This window comes from Blennius ocellaris (assembly GCF_963422515.1).
Source record: "Blennius ocellaris genome assembly, chromosome: 11".
NCBI lineage: Eukaryota > Metazoa > Chordata > Actinopteri > Blenniiformes > Blenniidae > Blennius > Blennius ocellaris.
The window spans coordinates 15,561,067-15,586,339 of record NC_137660.1 but is presented as its reverse complement, the minus strand read 5'-3'; the positions used below and the strand labels follow the sequence as shown (position 1 = coordinate 15,586,339).

The following is a 25,273-nucleotide window of genomic DNA, read 5'->3' as shown; positions in this document are numbered from 1 at the left end:
AGACTGTCTGTTGACATAGAAGGGCCTCTGTGGATGGAGCAACAAGCCATTAATGATTAAGCTTAAGATTTGTGGGTGGTTTTTTTTCTTTGTGGGGGGGGGGGGTGGAGGATTAGAAATGACAAAGATGACAATCGTTTGATTATGTCTGTGAATGTTAATCTCAAAGTATAACAGAGTTGTTTCGCTGAGGTGTGAAAGGGCCAAAGTAACGCTATCTGGTGTCGACTGTTCCTGGACACCACGGCAACCCAATAAAATATCTTTGATCAGTTCGAGGGCAAAGAGCAACGACAGACATTTTGTATTATGGCTATAAGTTATTCTATTTATCTATTTATAGGAAATACTCCATTAGATAGCGCCTCGCCATGTTTTGTACGTCCAGTTCTGTCTGTCATACTAATGAGTGCATAGACGTCCCGTGTGTGGTGTTTGTGTGGGTGGGCGGGAATTCATGAGGCAGTCTGTTGTCTTCTTGTTGAGATAAACCAGTACTTTTTTTTTTTTTTTTTTTGCCAGGAGAGGGGTGGAGAAGGGGGAGCATGGACAGGAATGGATAGTTTAATTAATAACCACCATCCATTTCTCCCTGACCTCGGCTGGTCACACATGCTTCCACTGGAGCGACAGACACAAGCAGCTTCATGTCCATACGCAAATGTTGATGGAGCCGAAGCTCACAGAGTGGATATATATTTAAAAATATTTATATACATCGACAACGAAAGGCAGGAAACGCCGAACACAACACCGGCTGACCAAGGAAAGGTAAGATCTACGAGACTCAAGAGTGTGGTTGAGATTCATTGGTGAACTGATGGTGGTTTATGAGTCTGTAGAGTGCTACAGAGAGAGGCATGGTCAGATGCGGTGTGGGCTGGAGGGCTTTCGATCCTTGTGGGCTGCTTTCAAATCTCAGGGGAAATTACGCTGAGGTAATTACAAAATGTGGCAATGAGGTCTACAAACGTAATGTCTCATGTGAGCACATTGTGGCCTTGAACAGCAGAAAGGCCTTGTACTCATTTATTGACTCATCTGTTGATTTTGTTGTATTTGATCTCATCTGCAGGTCAGTTTTTTTTACAAGATTAATCCCATGTTAGATTATGTATAATAGAGAAAGATGATTAATTTCATTAATCTTTAGAATTACATTATTAAATACAACACAGATCTTGTTAAAGATTCTGATAATCTGAGCCCTAATGAGCCAGTGAATTCTCAATTATATAACTTGGCAGGACATTTATAATTTGGCCGCTCCTGTGTTCCAGACAAATCAAACCTCTGGGCTTAAATGTGTTCTTCTCAAGGCCTCGCTGCCCCCTGACCTCCCTCCCCCCTCTCTCTGCAGGCAGCTCCTGAACATCCTATCCCCGTGTGTCCCTGAGGAGACCTGTCAGGTGCTGCGTGGACTAACGTGTGAGCTTTAATTACATGCCGATGCAGGATCCTGCAGGATTCTTGCAAAACTACGTCACATAATCCGATGCCTATGTTTGTTCCAGAACTCGACGAAAGGTTACAAATACCGCGGAGGGCCCAGTTTTCTGAGTTAGTGACAAACTACTGTCCTGAATGAATGAGTGGGTGTGCCCCGACATCAATGTGGTGGGGCCGCTGCAAATTCCTCCCAGCGATGATTTCTCCATATCAGAGGGCTCCCACTTGTTTGGTAAGTCTTATATGCTCAAACCGGGTTCTCAAATAAATAATGAAAGATGAGTGTGTTCGCAAACACACAGACGCAACTTGAGCTAATTTCTTTTTGATTGATAAAGGTATTGTAATCAGTTTTCCTAGTATTTGATCATAAACCAGTGTGCTATCGTTTGTATACTTAGGATGGCACAAATTGTTATTGAAGGTGATAAGTTGTTCTGATAAGGTATGTCATGCACTCAGGTCCTAGATAACAGCCAAATCTTTTTTTTTTGTGTGTGTGTCTGTGTGTGTGTGTGTGTGTGTGTGTGTGTGTGTGTGTGTGTGTGTGTGTGTGTGTGTGTGTGTGTGGCATCGTTTTTGCCATCATTCTCAGTGGGCTTGGATGCGACATGTATAGGCTTCCTGTCAAACGGGTATTTGTAAAAATCAAAACAGTCACAAGGGCAAGAAGGAGTCGAGTTCACCATCTGGTTGAACCAGTGCTTTTCACGCAATGCACAGCCATCCCCCGGAGACTCGCTTCCACATAATGAAATACCATTTAGTTATATTGGGCGACTGCACAATGACCATGTATATCTGTTGGTCATTCTAAAATACACCTTCAGCCTCCAGCAATGAGCAAGTAAGAGGAATGTAATACAAAACTACAAATAACTAATTAAGAATGAAGATTTAAACTTGACTGAGTCATTAGTCATCCTCATTAGTTAACGAGTAGACTATTTCACCATAATCAATGTGTATTTGACATGTAGTATGTAAGCAGTGCCCGAGGAAATTCACCCCAGAGGTGCAGATTTGTCATCCAGCACCCTCAGAGACTTTCTCCAAGTAAATCCCTGCGTCGTTCCCGACTGTATCTGCCCACTTCCACATCAGTGCACCACACCACACAGTAGCAGTCATTTCCTGTTGTAGTACTGTTGCTAAACTCTGGCAGTGATTTTCATACAAAGGGAATTATATGGCTATATGGTTAATGAGTACCTGTGACAACCTTTGCTCTCCTTGGGAGTTTTCAGGCAAATGTGAGTTAGTTCACTGCCGCTCTCAAATTGTCTGGGGAAGAATTCCAGGTCCATAGGAATAAATGGAACATGACTTCTTCTGGTTAGACGCAAGGTCGGGACTAAACTAAACAAAAAAAAAACCCATCCGGTCTGTGGGGATCAGAGTTAGAGGTGTCAGTTTGACGTGTGTGGTGATTCACGAGATGGCCATGGTGCAGACCAAGTCTTCAAGAGGTCAGTGTTGCACTTCGGTGCACTTTACTCCCACGGTATAGCTGTTAGTAACATGTCTGCTTCTTTAAAGGCTGATTTAAAAGGCGACTGTGTTTGATAGCAGTTCAGCAATGTTTTTGAAGAGGGAGTTAATTCTCCCTGCCATGTTTTTGCAGTAGGTAGCCACAGCGTAGGAAATATATGATTAAAATTATTACATAAGACATACTGTGTCAGTTCTGTTAACAGTTTTTCTTTCAAATGTTTTATTTTTAAACTATCTACTTGTTTTGTGCTTTGTTACATATCACTGAGAAGGACAAACTGGGTTTTGGCCAAAGTGTTAATCATTTATAGATTTACAGTACAGCATAAGGTGTGTGTTGCCAATGCCCACTGGGCCTGTTTCAGTCCAAATATGAAGGAAAATTCAGATGACAAAGAACTTTTAAACTCGTCCATTTGAGTTAACAGGTTCATATCTTTTACCCATAAAGACTTTGGGAGAAACGCATACAGCATGAAGCGAAAATATATTACACACTGGTGACTGATAAAATGTGCCACAATCCTTTGAAATACATGAAAATAAAAAACTACATGCATTCTTCCCTTGAAGGAAAAAAACATTGCCAATGGTCATAGAGCCATACCTGCAACTTTACATTAAACAATAATAAACCGAAATATGATATTCCTCTCTTCTATACATCCACTCAGTGGAGTATTTTATCTTTATTCAGCTCATTTTGGTTCCTGCATCATGTTTATTTTTGGCAGAGTGTCTCCTTTTTTTTTCGGGAAGATAAAGTGTTTATTGCTGTGATGCTCCTGTATCATGATATTTTTTAAATGACATTTTTTTTTTTTTTTATCTAACTGTCATCCGTCTTCTTTCAGATATTCTGGCTGATCAGGGCAGTCCTCTCCTGCAGGATCATGACATCTTGTCCTTTCCCAGCTATCCCAGCATGCAGTACTCATCCATGGAGCCAAGCGTGTCTTCTACTCCATACTACTCCAATCAGAACTACTACCCTCAGTACAGTGGGGACGAATGGTTCTCTCACACAGGAATATATGAACTGAGGAAAGGGCCGCTGGAGAACAGCTATGAAGCCGAGATGGAGGAGGGCTCTCCGGTCCTTCCCGTGGTGTGTAAAAGGACTCGGCACCTCTCGCAAGCCGGCAGGGTCAAGGGGGAGGAACTGTGTGTGGTGTGTGGAGACAAGGCCTCTGGATACCACTACAATGCTCTCACCTGTGAGGGATGTAAAGGTGAGAGGACGGTGTGCTGGAAATATCACAATAGCTTCTCACTGTGTTCTTACCACTGGAGTATTAGACAGGCGGCCAGTGGGGCGTCTACTTTAATCACTAAATCCCCAAAGAGGGATATGTTTGAAACAATAATTTGTCAAAAACCCCACAGACTTTGACATTATTATCTTATCTTATACAGCAGTAGCTGCAAACGGGGAGTAGTTCGCTTTTGTTGCTGTGTTTTTATTTAACCAGGTAAGTTCTGTTAGGGTCCAAATTTTATCTTGAGAAATTATTTACATAAAAAAAAAATTGAATAATCACTGGATCCGTTTTCAATGTATTTTTTATGCAGAGACATTTTGTATCATTCAAACAATTCAAAGGCACATGCCTTACCTAATAGCTGTAGCTATGAGGGTGCAGTTTGTAATCAGCTCTCCAGACTAAATGCAAAGTCTGAGTTCAGCTCCTATTTTGCTGAGTTGATGTTGCTGCTTATCTGAGCCAGACTGAGTTTGTACTGTCTGAAGTACATGTCCAGTTGATTGTAATATGTAGCAGAACCATTTTTGCCGCTCAGTGACTTTTGGCCCACTTTCCAAAAACCATGTCATCGTATGCACGTGTTTTCAGGACCAGGCCTCACAAACATCTGTGTAGCTACAGACCAAAAAGCAGTTCATTTGTGGCCTTGAAAATGTCCTTGTTATCAAACTCTTGGACAAAGGAGAATCTCAGGCTGGAGGAGTTTACAATTCTTCAACAGGGAAATTATTTTTACTACAAGTACTCTATGACAACAAAAGATCCTTTATATATAGGTATGTAAGTTAAAAAGAAAAAAAAAGCAAGTTCTTTCTGTGACATGTTTAGTTAAGCATGGGTCGTCAGATGTTTTTTATTTTCAAGAGAACAAATACAACAAAATCAGGCAATGTTGTGCTAACAGTAGTCACTTTACAACCGACTTGGTGAGAGAGATGCCAGGGCCCCCCTGCAGTGCCTTATTGCATTTTTATGAAGCTGTGAATTTGGTACGATTTCTGCCAAATGACAGAGTGAATGGACATGAGTGTAATTCCACACGGTGAGGTCGAACAATGCCAGGAGTCCCGCAGCTGACCTGTCCTACCATTTGACTGAAAATAGGCTCAGGTCTTGCAGCTACTGCTCCCAGATTGGATTCCCTCTCAGCTTTCTGCTCCACAAAGGCACGAGCAACCTGAGCTCAGTTACGCTAATGCATGTCATTGTGCTTAATGATGTCAGAATGTCTGGCAAATGTGTATGCGTGTGTGTGTGTGTGTGTGTGTGTGTATGTGTGTGTGTGCGTGTGTGTGCGTGTGTGTGTGTGTGTGTGTGTGTGTGTGTGTGTGTGTGTGTGTGTGTGTGTGTGTGTGTGAGAGATTTGGAGCCAATTGTATTGACAGGTGTCTGTCGTACAGTTAGAACAATGTGTGACAAATAAAACAGTGTACGAGCAATGGATCAATCCATTATATTGCTGTTTTAATGAAGAATATCAATGTTGGGGCTCAGTTGGTAGAGCGGACATCTTCCAATCGGAAGCTTTCAGGTTCAAGTATCCATGAGCAAGACACTGAACTCCAAATTGCTCCCAATGGATGGTGGAGGTGCCTTGCATGGCGGCTGCCTTCATTTCTGTGTGAATAGGGTGAATGTGACCAACGACGTAAAGAGCTTTGGGACTGCTCTTCGTAGAACTTCCTGTTGCCGACGTTGCACTTCACCATATAATGCTAAAATTAAGGCAAATTACTTTTGTAAGCAGATCTGATCATTTCAACTGACAAAGGTGGAGGTAATTTGATTGCCTATATTTATTGTAAGATCACGTAAAGTATGCGATGCCTGTATTAAGGTATTTGAAGTGACATGAAATGGGGGGGGGGGGGACAAAATGCTTGTGAATATGAGCTATTGGGCTTTATTCCCAAGTAACTAACGGAATGAACAAATAAATAAATAAATGATTTTTTTTTCTCTGACATAATTTGTAAACTATATTAAACATTTACTTTCTTCAACGCTTCTTGGGATAAAAGAAGCTGAGTTGTAGTTTTAAGCATTTACTGCAATGTGCTTGAATTACACTTTGTAAGGGCTCTCTCTGTCTCTTAAATGATCTTGACATGTTTTTTTTGTTGTTGTTTTTTTTCCCATATTCAGGTTTCTTCAGACGGAGCATAACAAAGAACGCAGTGTACAAATGTAAGAGTGGTGGAAACTGTGAGATGGACATGTACATGCGCAGGAAATGCCAGGAGTGTCGGCTGAGAAAGTGTAAAGAGATGGGCATGCTGGCAGAATGTGAGTATTGTGCCTTATTGGGAGTTTTTTTTTTTTTTTTTTTTCAACAGCTCATTGATCACTATGGTGGTCAATGGGGAAAAAAATATATTTGCTACGTCCACATACAAAATCCTACTGCCTCTATTTAGCAGAATCAAACAAGGCTGTTGAAGGTAAGCCCTCATTTTCCATTCTGACACGGTCTGTTTAAATTTACCATGGGATTGTGTGTCAATGTATAACACACAATACAAAAGATCCATCTTATGTTACTGTGACGGCAAGAGAAGCAGTTAAATGGAAACCTTAAGCCCCATTTAGACAAACTAAGCTCTTTCAAAGACAGTGGCGTCAGCAAAAAGAATTTACAGTTGTCACATCTTCTATAGGTACTTAAAAACCTCTATAGGTACTTAAAAACCTCTGCTTTCATATAATTTATCAAAAATATATTTTCTTTTTTCAAGCAGTGATCCCTGTAAACATGCACTTTCCCTGAGGCTGTGTCACAGGACCACTATTAGTCACGGAGTTGAGTAAAAGCTGTCAGTTTAAAAGAGTTGGAGGACAGACCCGAGTCCTCTTGCTCATAAATAATGCAGGGAAATTGTGATTAATATTGCAGTGTGGAGGGTATTCACGACCAGCGCTTCACAAGATAGAGATATTTGGCCCATAATGTGAGAAGACGTATCCTAAATTGACAGAGCTTTTCATGCTAGTTTTGCCTTTCTCAATGTTTTCCCTGAAACTTAAGTAGTTGCCAGTTCTTCCCTTGCATGATGATAATGAAAAGTGATTTTCAAGCATGAAAGAACAGCTCTACATTCCAAAAAATAGCCCAAAGTGAGAGATGGGAAATTGGCAAGCAAAAGCATGACTTTTTGTTTAGTTTCTAAAGGTTTGTATGCTCATGTTAATTACAAAACATAAAGGACTGAACAAAAATCATAGCAAAAAGTACATCAACTGGTTTATAAGTGGGGAGATATTTTTAATAAATGAATGAATGTGTTCAATCGTGTGTTCAAACAGGATTACAAATGGCCAGGTCAATTCTGACAAAGAAAGCTTCATGAACTCGATGGACTTAAGAGAACTGAACATTTAAATCTGCTGCCGGTGAGAAAAACCGACGAGATGTTTCAACACACACTGTTAATCTTGGTTGACAGGCCTGCTGACAGAGATCCAGTGTAAATCGAAAAGGCTACGAAAGAACACCAAATCATCTCCGGGACAGTCACCTGGTGATGAGACAGAGGGACCGGACAACACGGACAGCAAACAGGTCACCTCGACCACCAAACTGTCAAAGGTAAATACAGTTTTCTGGTGTGTTCATCAAGACTTCATCGGCCGTGTCAAACGCAGCTGTGGAACAAAAAAAAAAAAAAACAGCTCCGCAAGCTAATGTCCTGTGTTTTCTCTTCGATCAAATCCAGGAAAAGATTGAAATCACCAAAGAGCAGAAGGCACTCACAAAACTCATTGTCGACGCTTATAACCGACACCAAATTCCTCAAGATGTTGCCAAAAAACTGGTGAATAACGTCTCTCTTTACCTGCTTGTGCAGCACATAAACTCAGTTCACAGCTGTCTTGTCTTTACAAAGCTTGTAGTTTTTCTTGCCTTGTCTGCTTTTTTTTTCTTCTTAGAATAATTTTTTTTTTCTATTGTATACCTGGATTTTTCTTTTTCCTCCAGCTACAAGATCAGTACAGTGCGGAAGAAAATTTTCTCCTCTTGACCGAAATGGCAACGACTCAAGTTCAAGTTATAGTGGAGTTTACTAAAAGTATTCCAGGTATAGATGCCCCAGATTCTCCTAAATCAATTAATGTGTTGAATTGTACTGCTGAACGCAATACCAGTTGTTTGATTGTGTTTTTTTGACTTTTAACAAGACTCTTGTGCCTCCGGCAGGCTTTCTGTCTCTGGATCACGAAGATCAGATTGCTCTGCTGAAGGGTTCGGCCGTGGAGGCCATGTTCCTGCGTTCAGCTCAGGTTTTCAGCAAAAAGATGCCCCATGGACACAATGAAATTTTAGAGGAGAGGATACGCAAGAGTGGTGAGTGCACTCAAGTAAAAACGTCTTATAATAGGATTTGGACACTTTTTGAAAAGCCATTTTCCCGAAATCTGTTGGGGTAACATAAACAAATGATTAAATAACTATGCAATTTCTAGTGTATCACACTGCCCTTCAGCTATCTTGGTCTTTTGCTCCACTGGCTGCAACCAAGCGGCTCCGTCTAGTCAGAGCCCTCTTAAATATTTCATCTGCCTGAGCTGCGTGATGCAGAAAGGCGTGTACTGACCTGTTGATCTCTGGCTGGGTGTGGGTTACACACACACACACACACACACACACACACACACACACACACACACACACACACACGCACACACACACACACGGTTCTGTTTCACTTGGTTTCGTGTGTGTTTGTGCCCATAGATCAAAAAGAGCAAACACAGCTCTCTTTTAAAACACACAAAAAGTGTTTTTTTCCCCCCTCAAATGTGTTGTGTCTCTGCCTTTATATGCAGCATATCGATATCGATATATACCAACCTTTAAATAGTTTACTTGTTTATATTTATTCAAAGTGTCATTGTGCCAACCACTTTGGACAGCTAGACAGGTAGCATTGTTAGCAGGTGTGTGTGTGTGTGTGTGTGTGTGTGTGTGTGTGTGTGTGTGTGTGTGTGTGTGTGTGTGTGTGTGTGTGTGTGTGTGTGTGTGTGTGTGTGTGTGTGTGTGTGTGTGTGTGTGTGTGTGTCACACCGGCTCTCCCTCGGCGGTCAATGCTGGGGATAAGAGATATTCACACTGAAGGCCAGTCTGGGGGAATATGGGAGCAAAGCTGTCTGAAGAGACCATTGTTTCTTATCAAAACATCAAGAGTGCTATTGTCCACTTCTCTGCCTCTGAGCCCTGCTGGCATTTCTGAATGCTTGATGATGTGTCCAAGCAGACAGACACCCGCCGCTGGTTTGGAGACCATCAAAAGCAGAAACTGTTGTCAGTATGGGGACTGCACTCTGAACAGGAGCAGTTACATTAAATAGAGTGATTGCCGAGTCCTTACAGAAAAAGCAAAATGAATGAGACTGTATTTGGAAGGGTTTCTAAAGGGCTCTGTAGTAAATATAAAGATGACTGAATAGAGCTGGTTTTACTACAGTGGAACCACAATATTTAATTTTGTATTTCACAAGAGCTGATGTGGTTAAAGATGATTTAAAAGTCAGCTACTGCATGTAATTCAGCGCAGATATTGAATGAACAAGCTCATGCAAATGCTGTTTATAGTAATGACTCATTATTATAGTTGCAGAATAAATGTTGACTCCAATGTGGCTTTGTCCTCCACTTCCTTTTTTCATCCATGCATCAACTAAACATCCTAAACATGCATGTTTTAGCACTTTAAGAGGAAACCAATGCTTCGCTTTCTTCACTCATTTTGAAATTAAAATGACCCATTCACAATTATGGCGGGGAATAGTTCCTTGCATGTCTTTAACTTTCTCTTCCACCTTTTTAATCATACTGGTCAAATTTTGCTCACATGTAACTGAATAATACAAATATTAGCAGTTAACTATTTTACTAATGGCACAGATAATCATCATCATTGATTTGATATCTAAACCTTGCACATGAAGCAACATTTGCTCAATTTTAAACACACACACACATATATATTTAATTCACATTAGTTCACGTTACTTGTCTGGTCATGAATGCAGTGTATCTTCTTTATGATATCGGTTGGACATTAATAGCCCATAATACAGCTAATTGAGTGTGCTGGCTCAAAGGACAGACTGCTACATAAGACAGACTGTTTTTCTTCTCTTTTCACATTCAATACTCTCCATTATGTAATAGTCTAGTTGTGCTCAAACCATAAAACTACCCCCCAATTCTCTGAGTTAACAGAATATCTTATCCCCTACACCCTTTGCTCTGTCATCCATCAAGTTAATACCTCACATGAGACGCAGGCCAGCGTTATGTCAATGGGGTTTTTCAAAGTCTGAGACTGTGGGCCTCCCTCTGGACACATACCGTAGACCACCATCTTTCTCAGAACACTTGTTATTTTTCCACAGCATAGGAAAAAGTAGACCCACAATTCACGTACAATTTAAAAGGTGTCAAATATCGTTGCTTTTTTTGCCTTAAAAAGCAACAGTATTTGAAAAAGTAAAGATTCGTATTAGCAAGATGCGATGGTTCATTTTCCAAGTAAAGGAGTGCTGCTAGCGCCCAGCTATTAGGAGTGAAAGTCATACTAAAGACACGAAGATTGGTAAATACTTTGTTTCAACCCGAGGAGTGGATTTTGGTTGACGTCTGACTTTCTAAGAAATTTCACATTGACATATTCTGGTTTCTTTACAAAACGCACTGTTTACATTGGCAAAGAGAACTGGTAGGAAAAAGACAAATAGAGGCTGAAAAAAACCCAATTACAGCAGAGGGGGAGTCAGTTCCCTGAAATATGAAGAAAACAAATATGAGACTAGCTTAAATTGCAGCGGAACAAGTTAACAATAAAGCTCAGTTTAGTTTTTTTTTCCTGAATATAGGACATACTTAAACAATTATGAGAGAGTTTGTAGACTCTCTATGTCTCTATATAACTAATATAGAACTTTTCAAAAAATGTTATGCAGTTTCTGCAGCCTTGTCATGAGTCTAAGGTTTGTATCCACATGTGCACATTTCATTTTGACTGCTCCAGAACACCAAAGTGGGATTGTGAACCACTACAATAAAGGAAAAGTTTGATTCCCACTGACGAACTCTCTCGAACCCTATGTCCTCCTTTATGACCTTTGGTTATTCATTACACAGATTCTATTTATTCGAGGCAATCCCTTTACAGTTGAACAAGGGGAATCTATTGTATGCGAGTTTCCCACCTGAAAGTCAAATTTGTTTCTGAGAATGGTACATTTTGGCAAGTTAAACCAGGATTTGCAAGCGATTACGGTGGGAGATTCCTTTTTAAGATACAGTAGGTCACTTTTGCTCATTTAATTGTCACGCAAAGTCGCATATTTAGGGGAAGCCTCTTTTCGGCTGATACGCTGATCACCTTCCAATCCCATGGTGGGCAGTTTATTCCCCGTCTCATCCTGTACATACCTCAAAGTGCCTTTTGACAAGACACTGGACCTAAAATTGTTACCAATGGGGGCCAAGCAGATGTTACTAATAGTGTAAAGTGCTGTGAGACCGCTGAAGCAGTGATAACATGCTACATAAGGGAAGTCCATTTACCATCCGTGGGGGTCTCGTTGCAGGTATATCCGAAGAGTTTATCACGCCGATGTTCAGCTTTTACAAAAGCATCACAGAACTCCAGATGACGCAGGAGGAACAGGCTCTCCTCACTGCCATAACCATCCTAACGCCAGGTGAGCTTCTGTTACTTTGAGTACATTCTTTGAGCTATTTTCTACAACTGTGAGATTCGCTGTACGCTACGCCTCCTCACTCTTCAGATCGGCCTTACGTGAAGGACCAGCAGGCTGTCGAGAGACTTCAGGAGTCCATGCTGGATGTGTTGAGGAAGCTGTGTGCCCTGCAGCAACCCCAAGAGCTGCAGTACTTTGCTCGTCTCCTGGGCCGCCTGACCGAGCTGAGAACACTAACCCACTACCACGCAGAGATGCTCACATCCTGGCGGATGAATGACCACAAATTCACCCCGCTGCTCTGCGAGATCTGGGACGTGCAATGATGCACCGAGAGCAGCGGAGAAACGTAGTGAAATGCGTGAACATTTTGGCTTGAGAGACTTATATGCGACTCAGGATTATTTCATCTTCATACTGAAGGATGTGAGCGTGTGGAAGGAAAAACCCTGCACAACATGTTTGCCTCTGTCCTACCTAACTCGGATGGCATTAGTCACCTATTCACTCTGTGATTGGGTTAGAATATTGTTTTGATTTTTGCATGTGGAGTTTTGTTTTTTTTTCCTTAATGGACCACACCACCATCACACATACAGTATGTGTGTGATTCAGCCAGCCCAGTTTCATATTGTGAGTCGTCAGCACAAAGATAAACCTGTTCAAAGGTTGGGCTTTGGGGTAAATGTTTTATTTTTAAAAGACTGCCTACACTTCATATGGAATTCATTGATTAATCAGATAAGTACAAACACTGGCGCTCATTGAAAAGTGATGCAGTGCTCAGAAAATGTGTGTGATTTTAATTAAACAGAGTTCACGTTTAGATTCATTCGTAATGTTTGGAACAGCGTAGCCTCTGTGGGTTATCACCTTTAAATACTATACACAATACAATGTTTCCTTTTCTAAATGAAGTTAGTTGTGGGACAATTTTTTCCCCCACACCTCTTAGAACAAGAAGTAAATCACAGAGGTGAAACATCTTGTATATGTGAAATATTAAGGTCCTAAATTTTAAAGATCTGTTTCTCAATGCATTTCAATGATTCTGAACAGAAATGATTTAGAAACATCAACTTAACTATTTATGTATGATATTTAGCAAACATTTAGCCAACCTCATCAAGGACTTTTTGGTGCGTTATTTATGCATATCATTACTTCTCAAAAGCCACTCATAATCAGAGGACCATAACAGTGTTTATGCATGGCTTATTCAATTTTCTCCAATAAAATATAAACACTGGTGTTGACCATTCATTTTTTTTTATATTTTGCCAGCTAGCTTTTTCTTACTTTCTATCTTGAATTACAATCATCGTCTTCATCATAATACTGTTGCTATTGGCTGTGATGGCGGAGGCGCCATGAAAACTGAGTTTAGAACTTCAGCACCACCTGGTGTAGTAGAGGATTTACTTGCGTGTTCTGAGAATATATGTAGTGATGAGCCTCATATATCACATTGTGACTCACTCGGTTTCTTCTTCCACTTTTTTGCAACATTTATTCATTTGACAGAGCGAGGGAATAAGAACTTGATTCATCAAAATAATGAACAAGTTTATTTGTTTCCAAAAATACACATGTAACAGATCTATTTAAAATATAAAGGTTTCATGCAAAGCATACTGAGACATATTGTTACAGCAGACAAGACATATTGTTATAGTAAGGCCATTTGAATAAACTCTACACCATATATATATAGTTCTTTGTGAACTACAACAAAAGGTTTTCCATAAAAGGCTTGATAGAAAACTATGCGGATTCAATAACATAAGAGGACATATTTCCTTGTGGGATATCTTGCCTGGGATTGCACTTTTATATGTATAAAAAAATAGTTAACCACTTTATGTGCTCTCTTCTTATTAACTGGATCATATCGCCATCTTCTGGAGTAACTATGCCGTGAGCCCTGAGTGAGCCCAGACTCGCAGTTATTTCTTGTCATTCCACATAAACATAGACAAAGGTTCACTATAAGGCGAGGTGCTTTTCTAAAGACTTCATGATTGGGTTTGACATTTATAGCTGAGTTCTGTCCTGGTTGGTCTGAGGTGTTTCTGCGTCGGGATACACCAGGAAGCCGGAGAACGTGGTGTACCTGCCCTGGTTGCTGTAAACGGCATAGCGCTCGTCCTGCTGACTGTACAGCCACACTTTGTCGCCTCTGCGGAGAGACAGCAACAGGCTCTGACTCTGCATCTCTCGCCTCTTTGAAGTGTCCTCGTCGAAGACCATCGCCTGCACCTCGCCTTTCCCGGTCATGAGCTTCACGGAGACGGCTTTGCGCGGGTGCTTCCCCACTGTGAAAGCAAAGAAGTATGTCCCTGGGAAGTAGCAGGTGAACAGGCCCGAGGTTTTGTTGAAGTGGCCCCCGATGTTGACGTATTCCACATCAAAGGTCAGCGGCGGCTTGTCTTGTTGCCTGTTGCTTTGGCCCATGAGGACAGACGTCCGAGCCACGGAGAAGGCTGAGCGGCGCTGATCTCTGGCCGAGGTGTCGGCCGGAGGTGGGCAGTTTGGGTAGGACACGGCCGGTGTGGACAGGTGGTTGCTGATGTGGCTTGTGGGATTATCAGGATAGACAAGGTAGCCAGAGAAGGTGATGTAAGGGCCAGCATTGCTGTACAAAGCATACTGAGGGTTCTGCTGTAAGAGTAACCACACAGTGTCCATCTCCTTCAGACTGATCATGACACTCTGGCTCTGAACCTTTCTTCCTTTCTTACGGTAGTCATCGTACGCCATGGCTTGCACCTCCTCCCCATTCTTCACCAGGATGACAGACAGCATTTTTTTGGGAAATTTCCCCACGGAGAATGAAAAGTAGTACGCCCCGGGGATCCGGCAGCGGAAGTGGCCGCCGTCTGGATTGAAATCCCCTCCGATGTTGACCATGAGCTTGTTGAAAGTCACTGCTTTCTGCGTGCCTCCCACCACACTGTTGGTTTGTGTGGCGGAGAAAGCAGAGCGAAGGCCTGTATGAGTCACTGGAGCGGCATAAAGAGCTGAAACCGGTCCAGAGGAGGTGAGCGCGATGAAGAAACATGTCAGGTAGTAATGTGTGCTCCACTGAGCTGAAACATGAGGGAGGGGGGGGGGGGAAACAAGCACATAATTGAAATTATATTTGTAGATAAAAGTAAATGGAAGATATGTGAGATATCCCAAGCAGGTTGGTCTAAGGAGGTCATCAGATTGATCATAAACCTGTCTGCACTTGTAAAACTCACAGATTTCCACATAATTTGCATAATCTATTTTGCTAAGACACTCATTAACTTTGCATGGTTAATGAGGCCCAACCTTGGGAACTAAAAACTATTCTGCTACTTCAACAAGTTGGAGTTATGTTACCCTTAACAGTATCTCTGGATTGTCTTAATCACGTGTGCATAGTTGCATTCTTGTATTGTTACTGTGATATATTAGCGTCAGTGGTAGTCATTGAGCTGAACTTGGATCAGATTTTTGAAAAGTCACATTCATGAATTACTGTGGCAGAAAGGAGCGCTATTTACAAGTTTCCTTCTACTTGCTCAAATTGTAATAGTCTCTCATTAATCTACTGAAGTACATCAGTTTAATAAAGATACACTTGTTTGAGTTGTTCCGAACACAGATCTGACACCAGATACGTGACAGTAAAAAGACCTGGAAGCTGGTGTGAGCTTTTAAAAGTGCATTATCTTCCATTAATGTGAGTTTAAAGCATCCAATGGAGCTTATTTAGTAATCTATCTGGTATGAGTTGATAAGGAAGTCTGGCTGGATTCTGTTGACTTAAACAAAGCACTCAGTTTGTGCAGCCGCCCCTGTAATTTGGCTGATATTGTCTGTTCTCCCTGTGCACTGAGAGACGAGGCTGTGCATTAGGTGCTGGTTCATCTGTTCCTGTGTGTGTTGAACAATAGAACATTTCAGCGGCTCTGTGAGGTGGGGCAGGACAGACCACTGAGAGACAATACTACAAAGTAAAAATTAATTGTGACTTTGAAGAGTTGATAATTCTTTCACATCCATGATTTTCATTTAAAAGAATAGGTTTTAAATATTTTACAGGATATATAAACTATAGGATATAATTTCAACACTATATAGCACATTCAAACAGAACATCATTGAGTCTGGATCAAATAATAAGCCACTTTCTTCCTTTACGGAAATAATGTGTTTCATCGTTGGTCTGTGTCTCTGCTTGTCATCGTATTGACAAAATCTGATTCTACTTCACTGACTGTATTAAGGTAGAAAGCCTCTGACAAGCAAGTAAATACACATCGAGGGATTTATAGATTAAACCTTTCAATGTCAACAACAGCAAAAATCCTATGTAATGTGATTATTAAAATATTGTGTATGTATAAAATGGATCCATTTAAACTACAACATAGTCAGATTTGTCTGAAGAACTTTGATGAGTTCAACTAAATTAGTGGGAACTTTGCACCTGTAAAGGTAAAAGGCAAGAGCAATTATAGACTTATGGTTTATGTGCATTTTAACATGTTTTATATGCATAATACTATCGATATTTTGGAGAACACGAATGATTCATATTTAACCTGAAGCGACTCTGGAAAAACAGAGGTAAAGAACTTTATAGTCAGATAGCCCTGACCGTTTTCCCCCAAATTTTAATTTCAATACATTTGACAAAAGATAAAGTTGTAAATTTAAGGTCCATGCAAAAATAATGTATGCACGCAACATAGGATAAGATTATACTTCAAATTTACCAACCTCTGATAAAACCGTACAGTAAAAAAATGTCTAACTATGAATAAAGCAATCCCAAAATGAAAAAAATATATACTTTTTTTTTTTTTAAAGCTTAATTGCTGATTGCAGTTGCCAAAACGAACAAAATTTAAGCTGTTACAAAGATATCGAACCCACCTGTTGAGCTTCGGTGGGGCAGAAAACTCATGCTGGCCTTGTTTCAGGTCAAAAATTCAAATAAAGTTCCTGAGAGTTTGCAGGACTGTTGATGTGACAATAACATCCAGTGTGATATCTAGGGGGTTGAAGCTTTTGTCCTTGCAGATCTGTGGGGAGGAGGAGCTCCTCTTCAGTCTACAGTCCACAGAACTGTGAAAATACAGCTGCAGCATGCAGCCTTATTGGCTCTCAGATGTGTTACGTCGATTGGGTTCATTGTTTAGAGTGAAAAAAGCCGAGAAGATATAGGGCAGTAACAAGTGGCAAGTTCAGGAAAAAACACACCTTTGCTGCCATATGGATGAAAAGATGTCTTTTTTCAGAATTAGGCAACAGTTTTAACAGAAGTCATCAGTTTGAACAAAGTCACAAGTTTTACTGAAATCATCAACTTTGCATCACAGCAGAAGTAGATAGGTGTAGGCATTATCGCATCCTTATTTTAGTTTGAGTCAGAGAGAATACCCATCTGTCAATCAACTGTTCATCTCCAAAAACAAATCAATACTCCAAGGTTAAATGTGCAAATGATAAGCCAAGTTGAATTAGTTGCACAGCCTATAGGTTTTAATTGAGTATCACAATTGAGCGGAATAAACTAGACTTCTGATTACAGCTGGTGAAGATAGAGAAAACACACACACAGGGAGAACATCCAGACTCAAAACAGACAAGGCCCCAGCAGCCAGCAGACATGAACCACTGCACCGTCAAATCATCCAGCATCTTTCAGTTCAGTTAAAAGGGAGCATAATTCAGCTTTCAGACAGTTTTATTAAATATACATTTTTGTCATTTGTTGGGTACATTTGTATTTCAACAGCTATGTTTCTAGGCCCATCAATCTTTATATTACTCAAATAATGTATGATTCATTATTCGTTCTATTCGTGCATGGTGCTTACTTACTCTGCAATTTTAATCTCTGAATAAATATTCAAGCTATAAAATCATGAGATGGTAAAGGTGTGATGATACACGTTGTGGGGATGAGACAGGAGTCATGATATATGCTATTGGGATGATACGTGAGTGATGATTTATTTTGTCTTGACACCTGCTCAGGTTGATATCAGTAAATCGTCAGGTGAGCCGCTCTCGTGACGCACGCAACCCGGAAGACGACGGTGTGTTTGCTGTCAGTGCCAGCGACAGAAAGAAGGCACGACTCCCGAGCGGAAAGCCTGCATTAAATTCACGATGTGTGCGCTGCCTCGCAGGATCACCAAGGTAATGATTCTCCGCTGAACAGCCGCTCCGCGGCCGCGGCTGAAACGTGATATCCGACGGCGTGGAGCTTCCCCGCTCCACGGCGACGCGCGCTAGCGTTAGCATCCGGCTGGCTAACGTTAGTTTTGATGTAGAAACTTCCGCGTCATCCCCACATATGCCGACGCAGTGTGCGATCAAAATACACCAACGCTCCGTGAAAGTGTTCCGTTAACGCGATGCGTGTCGGCTGATATCACCCGAATATCATTTTTTAGTCTTATTGGTGTTTATAAGTTCCCTGTTGTGGTGAAAGGATGGCGAGCTAACCGAGCTAACCCTGCTAGCTGCGGCTATTTTGTTAGCTTTTTTCCCCAATTGACCGGAAACTTCTAACCTCGTACTGACACCTTAATCGTAAGCGTTGTTGACATTGATGAAGTGCTGCCTCTTCGGGTCGGAACAAGGTGCCAGGATCAACTTTTATAACTGGCTGATTTTTGATCCAAATTAAAAGTTGTCTTGGGATTGTAAACAGCAAGACGTGGTGCTAATCTAAAGGTTGTGTAGTTCGTAACTTGTCTGTGGGTAAATAGTGCAATTCATATTGTGCTTTCACAATAAACCTTACAATTTAATTTCTGTCTTTGCTGCTCAAACTGTCACCAAACCAGTTTCATTAATATGTACACATACACACACTCTGCAGGAACTTAAATTTGCTGCACTGGTATATTTTAACCAGTACAACAGTTGCGTCATAAAACAAAGATCATCAAAGAGGTTTTAAGTCAACCAAGTGTTGAGATTGTTGGCAGCAATATTATCACCCAATTTAACATTCCTGCATCCTATATCATTCCTCAGGTCTGAGAAACTCTGATTAATTTTATACCATATGTGGAGGAGAAATGGTTTTAGACCAAACGGACACAAAGTGTATTTTCTTCAAATTATACACGTATATTTAGCATGTGTGAAATTTGCTTTGTGATCACTGCTGTCAGGTGTAAAGTGCTTTGAAACTCAATAAAGTGGCAAATATACACCATGTACATGAAATTCAGATGTTCGCCATACAAGATAATACTAACTTCTGAGGCATTATGACCAGTCTAATCCACTTATTTCCAAGTGAAAGTACCACAGATTCTAACTATTAAAATTGGTTCACTAAAAAGACCTAAGCTGTGTTATTTTTGATTCTATTAAAGTCGCATATTTGTTTCTCCCTTGAAGTTGCATATAAAACATCAGAGGTTTTTACTGGACACACTGTAAATAGTCTCCTTAAGCCTAAAGTTTAGAGGTTCAGATGGACATCCTGCTCACATAAATATTGACATTCTTGTCTTGCAGGTCAATTTTATTGAAAACGTTAAGATTTCATGCTACAGTGAAAATCTATCATGAAAGTTGCTAAGGTGATTTCCTCACCTCGTAGAATTTATTGAAAATAACGCCAACAACAATGTTATGTTTACCAAATGTTAACTTCTGAATGTCTTATCTTTTCTTATTGAGCATCATTAAAGCTTGACAATGTCTCATGCTGTTCACAAGTCGACTTATTGTCTGCTGAGGTACGGCATCCCACTCTTCTTGAAGGAGGGCCCTCAGGTCATTGGGGTTCTGGGCGACAGACAACTGAGTTGCTCCCAGAGGTTTTCTATGGGATTCAGGTGTGGAGAAAGTGCAGGGAGTCCGGTCTCCAGCAGCCATTCCATAATGATGCCACCTTGATGAGCTGCAGGATTGTTGTCCATGGAGATGAAAGGAGGCTTGTGTTGTTCATGCTTTGACACAATGACTGGATTACTGATGTTGTTCAGGGAGCGTGGGCTTGTCACTGTACCATTCCCAAAGTGTAGGACAGTTCTGTATTGACTAAACACACCTGGCCACACTGTAACAACAACACCGCCACCACGTCTCCAAAGTCGTTGATGGTCATAATTTCTGCTCGGCACAAATGCCTTTCTATGACCTTTCAGTTATTCTGTTCAACCTGCTGATGTCCCTTTGTGACCCTCTAAGCTCAGTGGCCTCTTCTGTCTGACAGCATCCTGTTTGAAGGCTTTCGATGGCGAGGTGCGTTTGATCAATCGTTAGATGTCGTCTTGGTCTCATGATGTGAAGATGTGAACAGCATGATGAGGAGAACTGTTTAAATACCAATTCAAACTGAACCAGGACATCTATTGGTGGATTCATGGATCAAACACTTGTTGCAAACATTGCCATTAAGTTCTGTGTTAGAAAACTGAAGGTTGGGCAAAAATGTACTGAAACATGAAACGGTTGCACATGTGTATTCCTACGTTTGGAGAAGGTCGCGGGAGCAGTGTAACTGTAACAGGTGTCTGAGAAAGCAGGTGGTGGGAAAGCTGGGAACAGTACTTGCTGAGCCGAGCCGTCGGAGCGTGTGACTGGGACGAGGAGGCCCTCTCCTGTCTGTGTTTTCACTGCATGGTTTTGTCTGCGGGTTATCTGAAACATTTCAGGAATCTCACTCCGAGCTACATGGAGGAATAGAGTGGCAGAAGCAGGAGTGGTGCGTGTCGGTTGGCATTCGTATCCGCGGTTGGGTATGTTCCAGGTGGCTACAATGAGATTTAACATCTATATATGCCGGGGGGGAAAAAGTGGTCAAATGAGTTTATTTTATAGGAATAGTAAAAAAATAAGAGCGGGATAAAACCAAATAAAGTTTTAGCCCTGCTGAGGTGTGTCACTCAGACAGTGAAGGCATGTTTCAGCTCTCACGCGGAGCTGGGTGTAACTTTGCTGCAGTGGCACTAATGGAAGTACTGACCTCCCGAGGTGTGGCAGCTGAGTCAGTGTCACCTCTAACAAGACAATGACACGCTGCACTCAGCCGTAAGACACAGCAATGAGCCGTACTGCAGTAAAAGGCACCCCACCCTCCTTTAAAGACAAACGGCAAGCAGAAAACAGGCCGCTTCATTTTTTGTAATGATATTAATAAAATCCAGCCACTGTACTGGCAGCTCGGATGTGCTAGCATGCTGACCCTTTCGATTAATCTATTTGTTATGATGCTGCCTCATGATGATGACAAACAAGCATATCTCATCATATTCATGAAGTTAATTTCACAATATATAAAGTCATTATTATAAATGTCACATCTGTCTTGAGTTGACGGTGGTGAAGAAAAAGTAGGTGAACAATTTTGGAATATCCTAGAATTCAGCTTTATTTGGATATAAACTGGAATCTACCAGCTTGCATATGTTTTTTTTTTTTTAATTCAGCGATCTAGAATATTCCAAAGGGCTTTTTCTCGGCATAGTATATCAAAATGGCCCCTGTATGATGTGTTGTAAGAGATTGAAAGCGATGACTCATGTCTATCTGACAAAAACAGGAAGACAGGAATGCAGAACGGTTGCTGTGGTTCTCCTGTAATTCACCAGTTTGCTGTGAGCGATCGTATCTGTAGTATTTTTTTTTTAAGTTTACTCACTCTCACAGATTCTGTGAGAACATTAGTGACCTGTCACGTAAAAACACATAAACATGTCATTTCTTTATGTCTTCTTTTTCTTTTCTTTTTTTTTCACCAGGAAACCCAGCGCTTGTCTCAAGAGCCGGTCCCAGGCATCCGGGCAGAGCCAGATGAAGCCAACGCTCGCTACTTTCATGTGGTCATCGCCGGGCCTCAGGACTCGCCGTTTGAGGGAGGCACATTTAAACTCGAGCTCTTTTTACCAGAGGAATATCCCATGGCGGCCCCGAAAGTCCGTTTCATGACCAAAATATACCATCCCAACGTGGACAAGCTGGGAAGAATATGTCTAGACATTTTGAAAGGTAATCCAGCGCTCTGTGGCGTCGGTCTTGGGCGAGATGGCTGTGTGTTTTATCGCCCGGCGTCTGTTTTGCTTTTAAAGTCCGGCTTTCTTCTGCAGAGAACTTAGAATAACAGCCGACTGACAGTGTATTATGGCCTCTTTGCAATGTTGTTCTGTTGGCCTTGTTACTGTAGGAATTCCTACTTGTATTGTGTCCCGGCCAGTGAATGAAGTGAGGGATTTAACAATTCCACCTTGCTCAAAAGATCAAACGACTCTTCGGGTTACATGAATGGCTCTTAACTGGAGCTTTCGTGCAACTCCATGTCTTCACTGCCCTCTTACTGCTGACGGTAGTATTGAATGAGGCACCTCTTCTTCTCGTCGTCCCTCCTTATTTTCGACCTCGTGTGTTTTGTTCCCCCACAGACAAATGGTCACCAGCTCTGCAGATTCGCACGGTGCTGCTATCAATCCAGGCCTTACTAAGTGCACCCAACCCCGACGACCCCCTAGCAAATGATGTGGCAGAGCAGTGGAAGAACAACGAAGCCGAAGCCATAGAAACAGGTGAGGGAAGGTTGACCGCTGGCCGAGGCTGAAAACGTATTTGAAATGGTGAAATGTTTTACTCCAAGCGTCTGATATGGCTGAATATTGTCCTGTTGAGCTTCAAATATGGGTTTATGACAATCCTTTAAAACATCCTTTAAAGGGATCCTTTTAAAGGATTCTTTAAATTCTGTGTGCCTGCCCCTTTAAGAGGCAAGGTGCAAGGATCACTGTCCTTGTCCTTCTGACTAAAAAACAATGCGTGTAACGTGGACAGGCCCCTTGGAGAGTATTGTGAAAGTTTTCCCACTTGAGAAGCATTCCTTGCATACTACGCAACTGAACTGGACACTTTTTAAACATTTCTGTTTGAATCCACATCTCGTCTTTCTCTTCCGCCTGCAGCCAGGAAATGGACCAGGCTCTACGCGAAGGAAAAATGAAGCGGCTCAACGAGTGGAAACACGAGTCGGGTGTCAAGCGTGTGTGAACACAAGTCGCGTGCTGCCAAGACCTTCTTCTTCTTCCTGCTCCCATTTGCATTTAAAGGACACAGTCTTTATCTTTTTATTATGTATGTATATATACATGTATCTATCTATTTAGATATATTTATATGTTAACATATGCTGACATTTTGGTGATTTAAATGCACTCTAGTGATGAAACTGATTTGTCTTTTGCCTAACTCACTACTCTTGAAATGCATGGGATGAGGTTTTAGGCTCGCTCACCTGGCTTTCTTCATCCCAGTTGTGGGGGGGGGGGGGGGGGGGGGGGGGGTAGTGTCTCAAATTGTTAAAGGGAAACAATGCGGTGGTTTTGGCAGGGATCAGCATTGCCAGGAACAGAGGCCTGCAGCCACACTCATAAAATGCTCACATTATCACACATTGGCCTTTTTTTATTATTATTTTGAGATTGTTGATTGTACATTGCATGGAGCAATGGATTATTGTACAAATACAATATTTATTGTACTCCTGGTAACGCTGATGGGGACGAGACACCGGCTTAGAAGTGGTCAAAATAATACACATATGTCTCTTAACTTTGTTTTCCTGTGGTATATATATATTTTTTGTTATTAAAAGCATCTAACTCCTACAAGCTCACCGTATATAGACACTCACCTGGACTTTTTTTGTTGGTTTTTATTGGATCGCCCAGCAGCGGGGGAATTAACAAGCATCTCCCTTCTTCTGTTTCACACCAGGAGTTAGAAAATATCCAGCCAGACTGAGCCTTGCATCACTTTGAACCATTTAACCAGCGTGCACTTTGTGGGTGGCGGTGTAGACATTGTGGTGTTTCATAGTTTTCTCATTGATACGTCCCGGTCATATCCAATCTTTTTTTTTTTTATATATATATATAAATATATATGTGAATCTGTAATGCTATCGCCATACTAACTACTCTTGCTTCCCCTCTTAATGTCGTCATGGTCTTGTTCTGCCAGACTTACTGGTTTAACAACTCAGGATTCAGTCACAGAGCCGTGGTTACAATTGAGCTGTTAATTCATTTTGTAATGTGACTGGACCCTGAAGGGACGTATGGGGTGTCGGGAGATGATCGAAGGGGTGAAACCGCAAAAGATGTGGAGAAATGACGGCTTCAACTCTTGACTTGTGATTGGTTCTCGATCTAAAATGTCTGTATTCACTTTAGGGGGAGGTGTTTTATTGCTCTCGGAATGCTACGAACAGTTCACTCATGTGCTCTTATGTTCTGTAAATAAACTCTGTTGATTAATAAACTGTTTTATTGTATGTGTGACTCCTGAAGGGAGAGACAAATGCAAAAACGATGCCCACTCCGGCATCAAAGATCAGTTCTTTCACCTGATTTGCCAAATGGAGCACAAACACAAGTCATCGCTTTATTTTTGAAAGCAGCAAAACGTGGATTTTGAATCCGTTGCTATTTTCCCACAGAGGCACTTGACGTTGAAATTGTGTTGACTCAGTGATTAGATTTGAGAGATCTCAGTGTTGCAGCAACAAACTGGACATGATAAGTTTCACACAGTTGTATACAAACTTGGCAATATAAATAGGCAGCAAATGGGAGGCTCAAAAATAAGATAATAGGAAAAAAATCGTATTAGGAGTAAATACATTACGAGCTCAGCTGGTTGAAAATTGCTCGATTCCAGCTCAGTAGAAATGTTTATTTGTTTGAAATATTAGTTGATCTGCTTGTTGCGACTTAAACGGACGTGGGTGGAAATCCCCCCACCAGCCAATCGGATTCCAACATTCCCCACGCCTTTTAACGCCTCACCTTGTGTCGTTTAAACCAGTAGGGTGCAGCAGAGAGCTTTGTAACCCATATGCACCCAGCTAGACAGCATGTTCCGGCCACTCCACACTGCTGCAGGTAAACAGCGCCACCAGGCGGCTTCTTTCCAGTGATGAGGCCTTTTTTCTACGTTTCCACTGGAAGCAGTGTCTTTTAAGGACTACATGGGTAAAGAAGCAACCACAGGAATTTAAGTTCAACTCATAACTGCTTGTGGTTTGCACTATTTCACTTCAGTATCTCCCTCATGTCAGAATAAATTGATAATTTTATTTGTGTTTTTCTAAACCTGCCTAATGTGAAAAACAGGCCATATTTCTTTTTTATTAAGCAAGGTTTTTCCATGGTTGTCAGATCTCACTGCCGAAACTCAGGCGAAACTAACCAAATTCCCAAACTCTCTACAAATGATCACATGTTTTATAATAAATAACAACATAAAGCAAACCGGGATTCAAAACTGCACCAAATAACCAAAGATAGAGGTAGAACAACCAGTCAAATCGTGGACTTGGA

The 25,273-nt window shown here is 41.3% G+C and overlaps 3 protein-coding genes across 3 annotated transcripts; 2 read left to right on the top strand and 1 right to left on the bottom strand.

The window, feature by feature from the left end:
• Positions 1 to 1,584: 1,584 nt before the first annotated feature.
• On the top strand, positions 1,585 to 12,244 carry nr1h4 (nuclear receptor subfamily 1, group H, member 4; the record flags this gene model as incomplete). The annotated part of the gene is made up of 9 exons (XM_080504438.1): positions 1,585 to 1,681; positions 3,798 to 4,175; positions 6,354 to 6,494; positions 7,652 to 7,794; positions 7,922 to 8,020; positions 8,185 to 8,284; positions 8,404 to 8,550; positions 11,805 to 11,918; positions 12,006 to 12,244. The coding sequence occupies 9 exons, from the start codon at positions 1,585 to 1,587 to the stop codon at positions 12,242 to 12,244; spliced, it is 1,458 nt and encodes a 485-aa protein (XP_080360564.1).
• A 1,708-nt stretch (positions 12,245 to 13,952) lies between these two features.
• Positions 13,953 to 16,860, bottom strand: c1qtnf13 (C1q and TNF related 13; the record flags this gene model as incomplete). Its single annotated transcript, XM_080504440.1, has 2 exons — positions 13,953 to 15,007; positions 16,830 to 16,860. 2 exons carry the CDS (start codon positions 16,858 to 16,860, stop codon positions 13,953 to 13,955), a joined length of 1,086 nt encoding a protein of 361 aa, XP_080360566.1.
• A 1,132-nt stretch (positions 16,861 to 17,992) lies between these two features.
• On the top strand, positions 17,993 to 24,269 carry ube2na (ubiquitin-conjugating enzyme E2Na). Its single transcript, XM_080504443.1, has 4 exons — positions 17,993 to 18,101; positions 21,671 to 21,917; positions 22,328 to 22,468; positions 22,856 to 24,269. Exons 1-4 carry the CDS (start codon positions 18,072 to 18,074, stop codon positions 22,891 to 22,893), a joined length of 456 nt encoding a protein of 151 aa, XP_080360569.1. The 5' UTR covers positions 17,993 to 18,071; the 3' UTR covers positions 22,894 to 24,269.
• The last annotated feature ends 1,004 nt before the right edge of the window (positions 24,270 to 25,273 follow it).

Coding starts and splice junctions, on each gene's coding strand:
- ube2na (XM_080504443.1), top strand. CDS start 18,072: ATGTGTGCGCTGCCTCGCAGGATCACCAAG. Junction 21,918..22,327: donor ATGTCTAGACATTTTGAAAG/GTAATCCAGCGC, acceptor GTTCCCCCACAG/ACAAATGGTCACCAGCTCTG. Junction 22,469..22,855: donor AGCCGAAGCCATAGAAACAG/GTGAGGGAAGGT, acceptor TTCCGCCTGCAG/CCAGGAAATGGACCAGGCTC.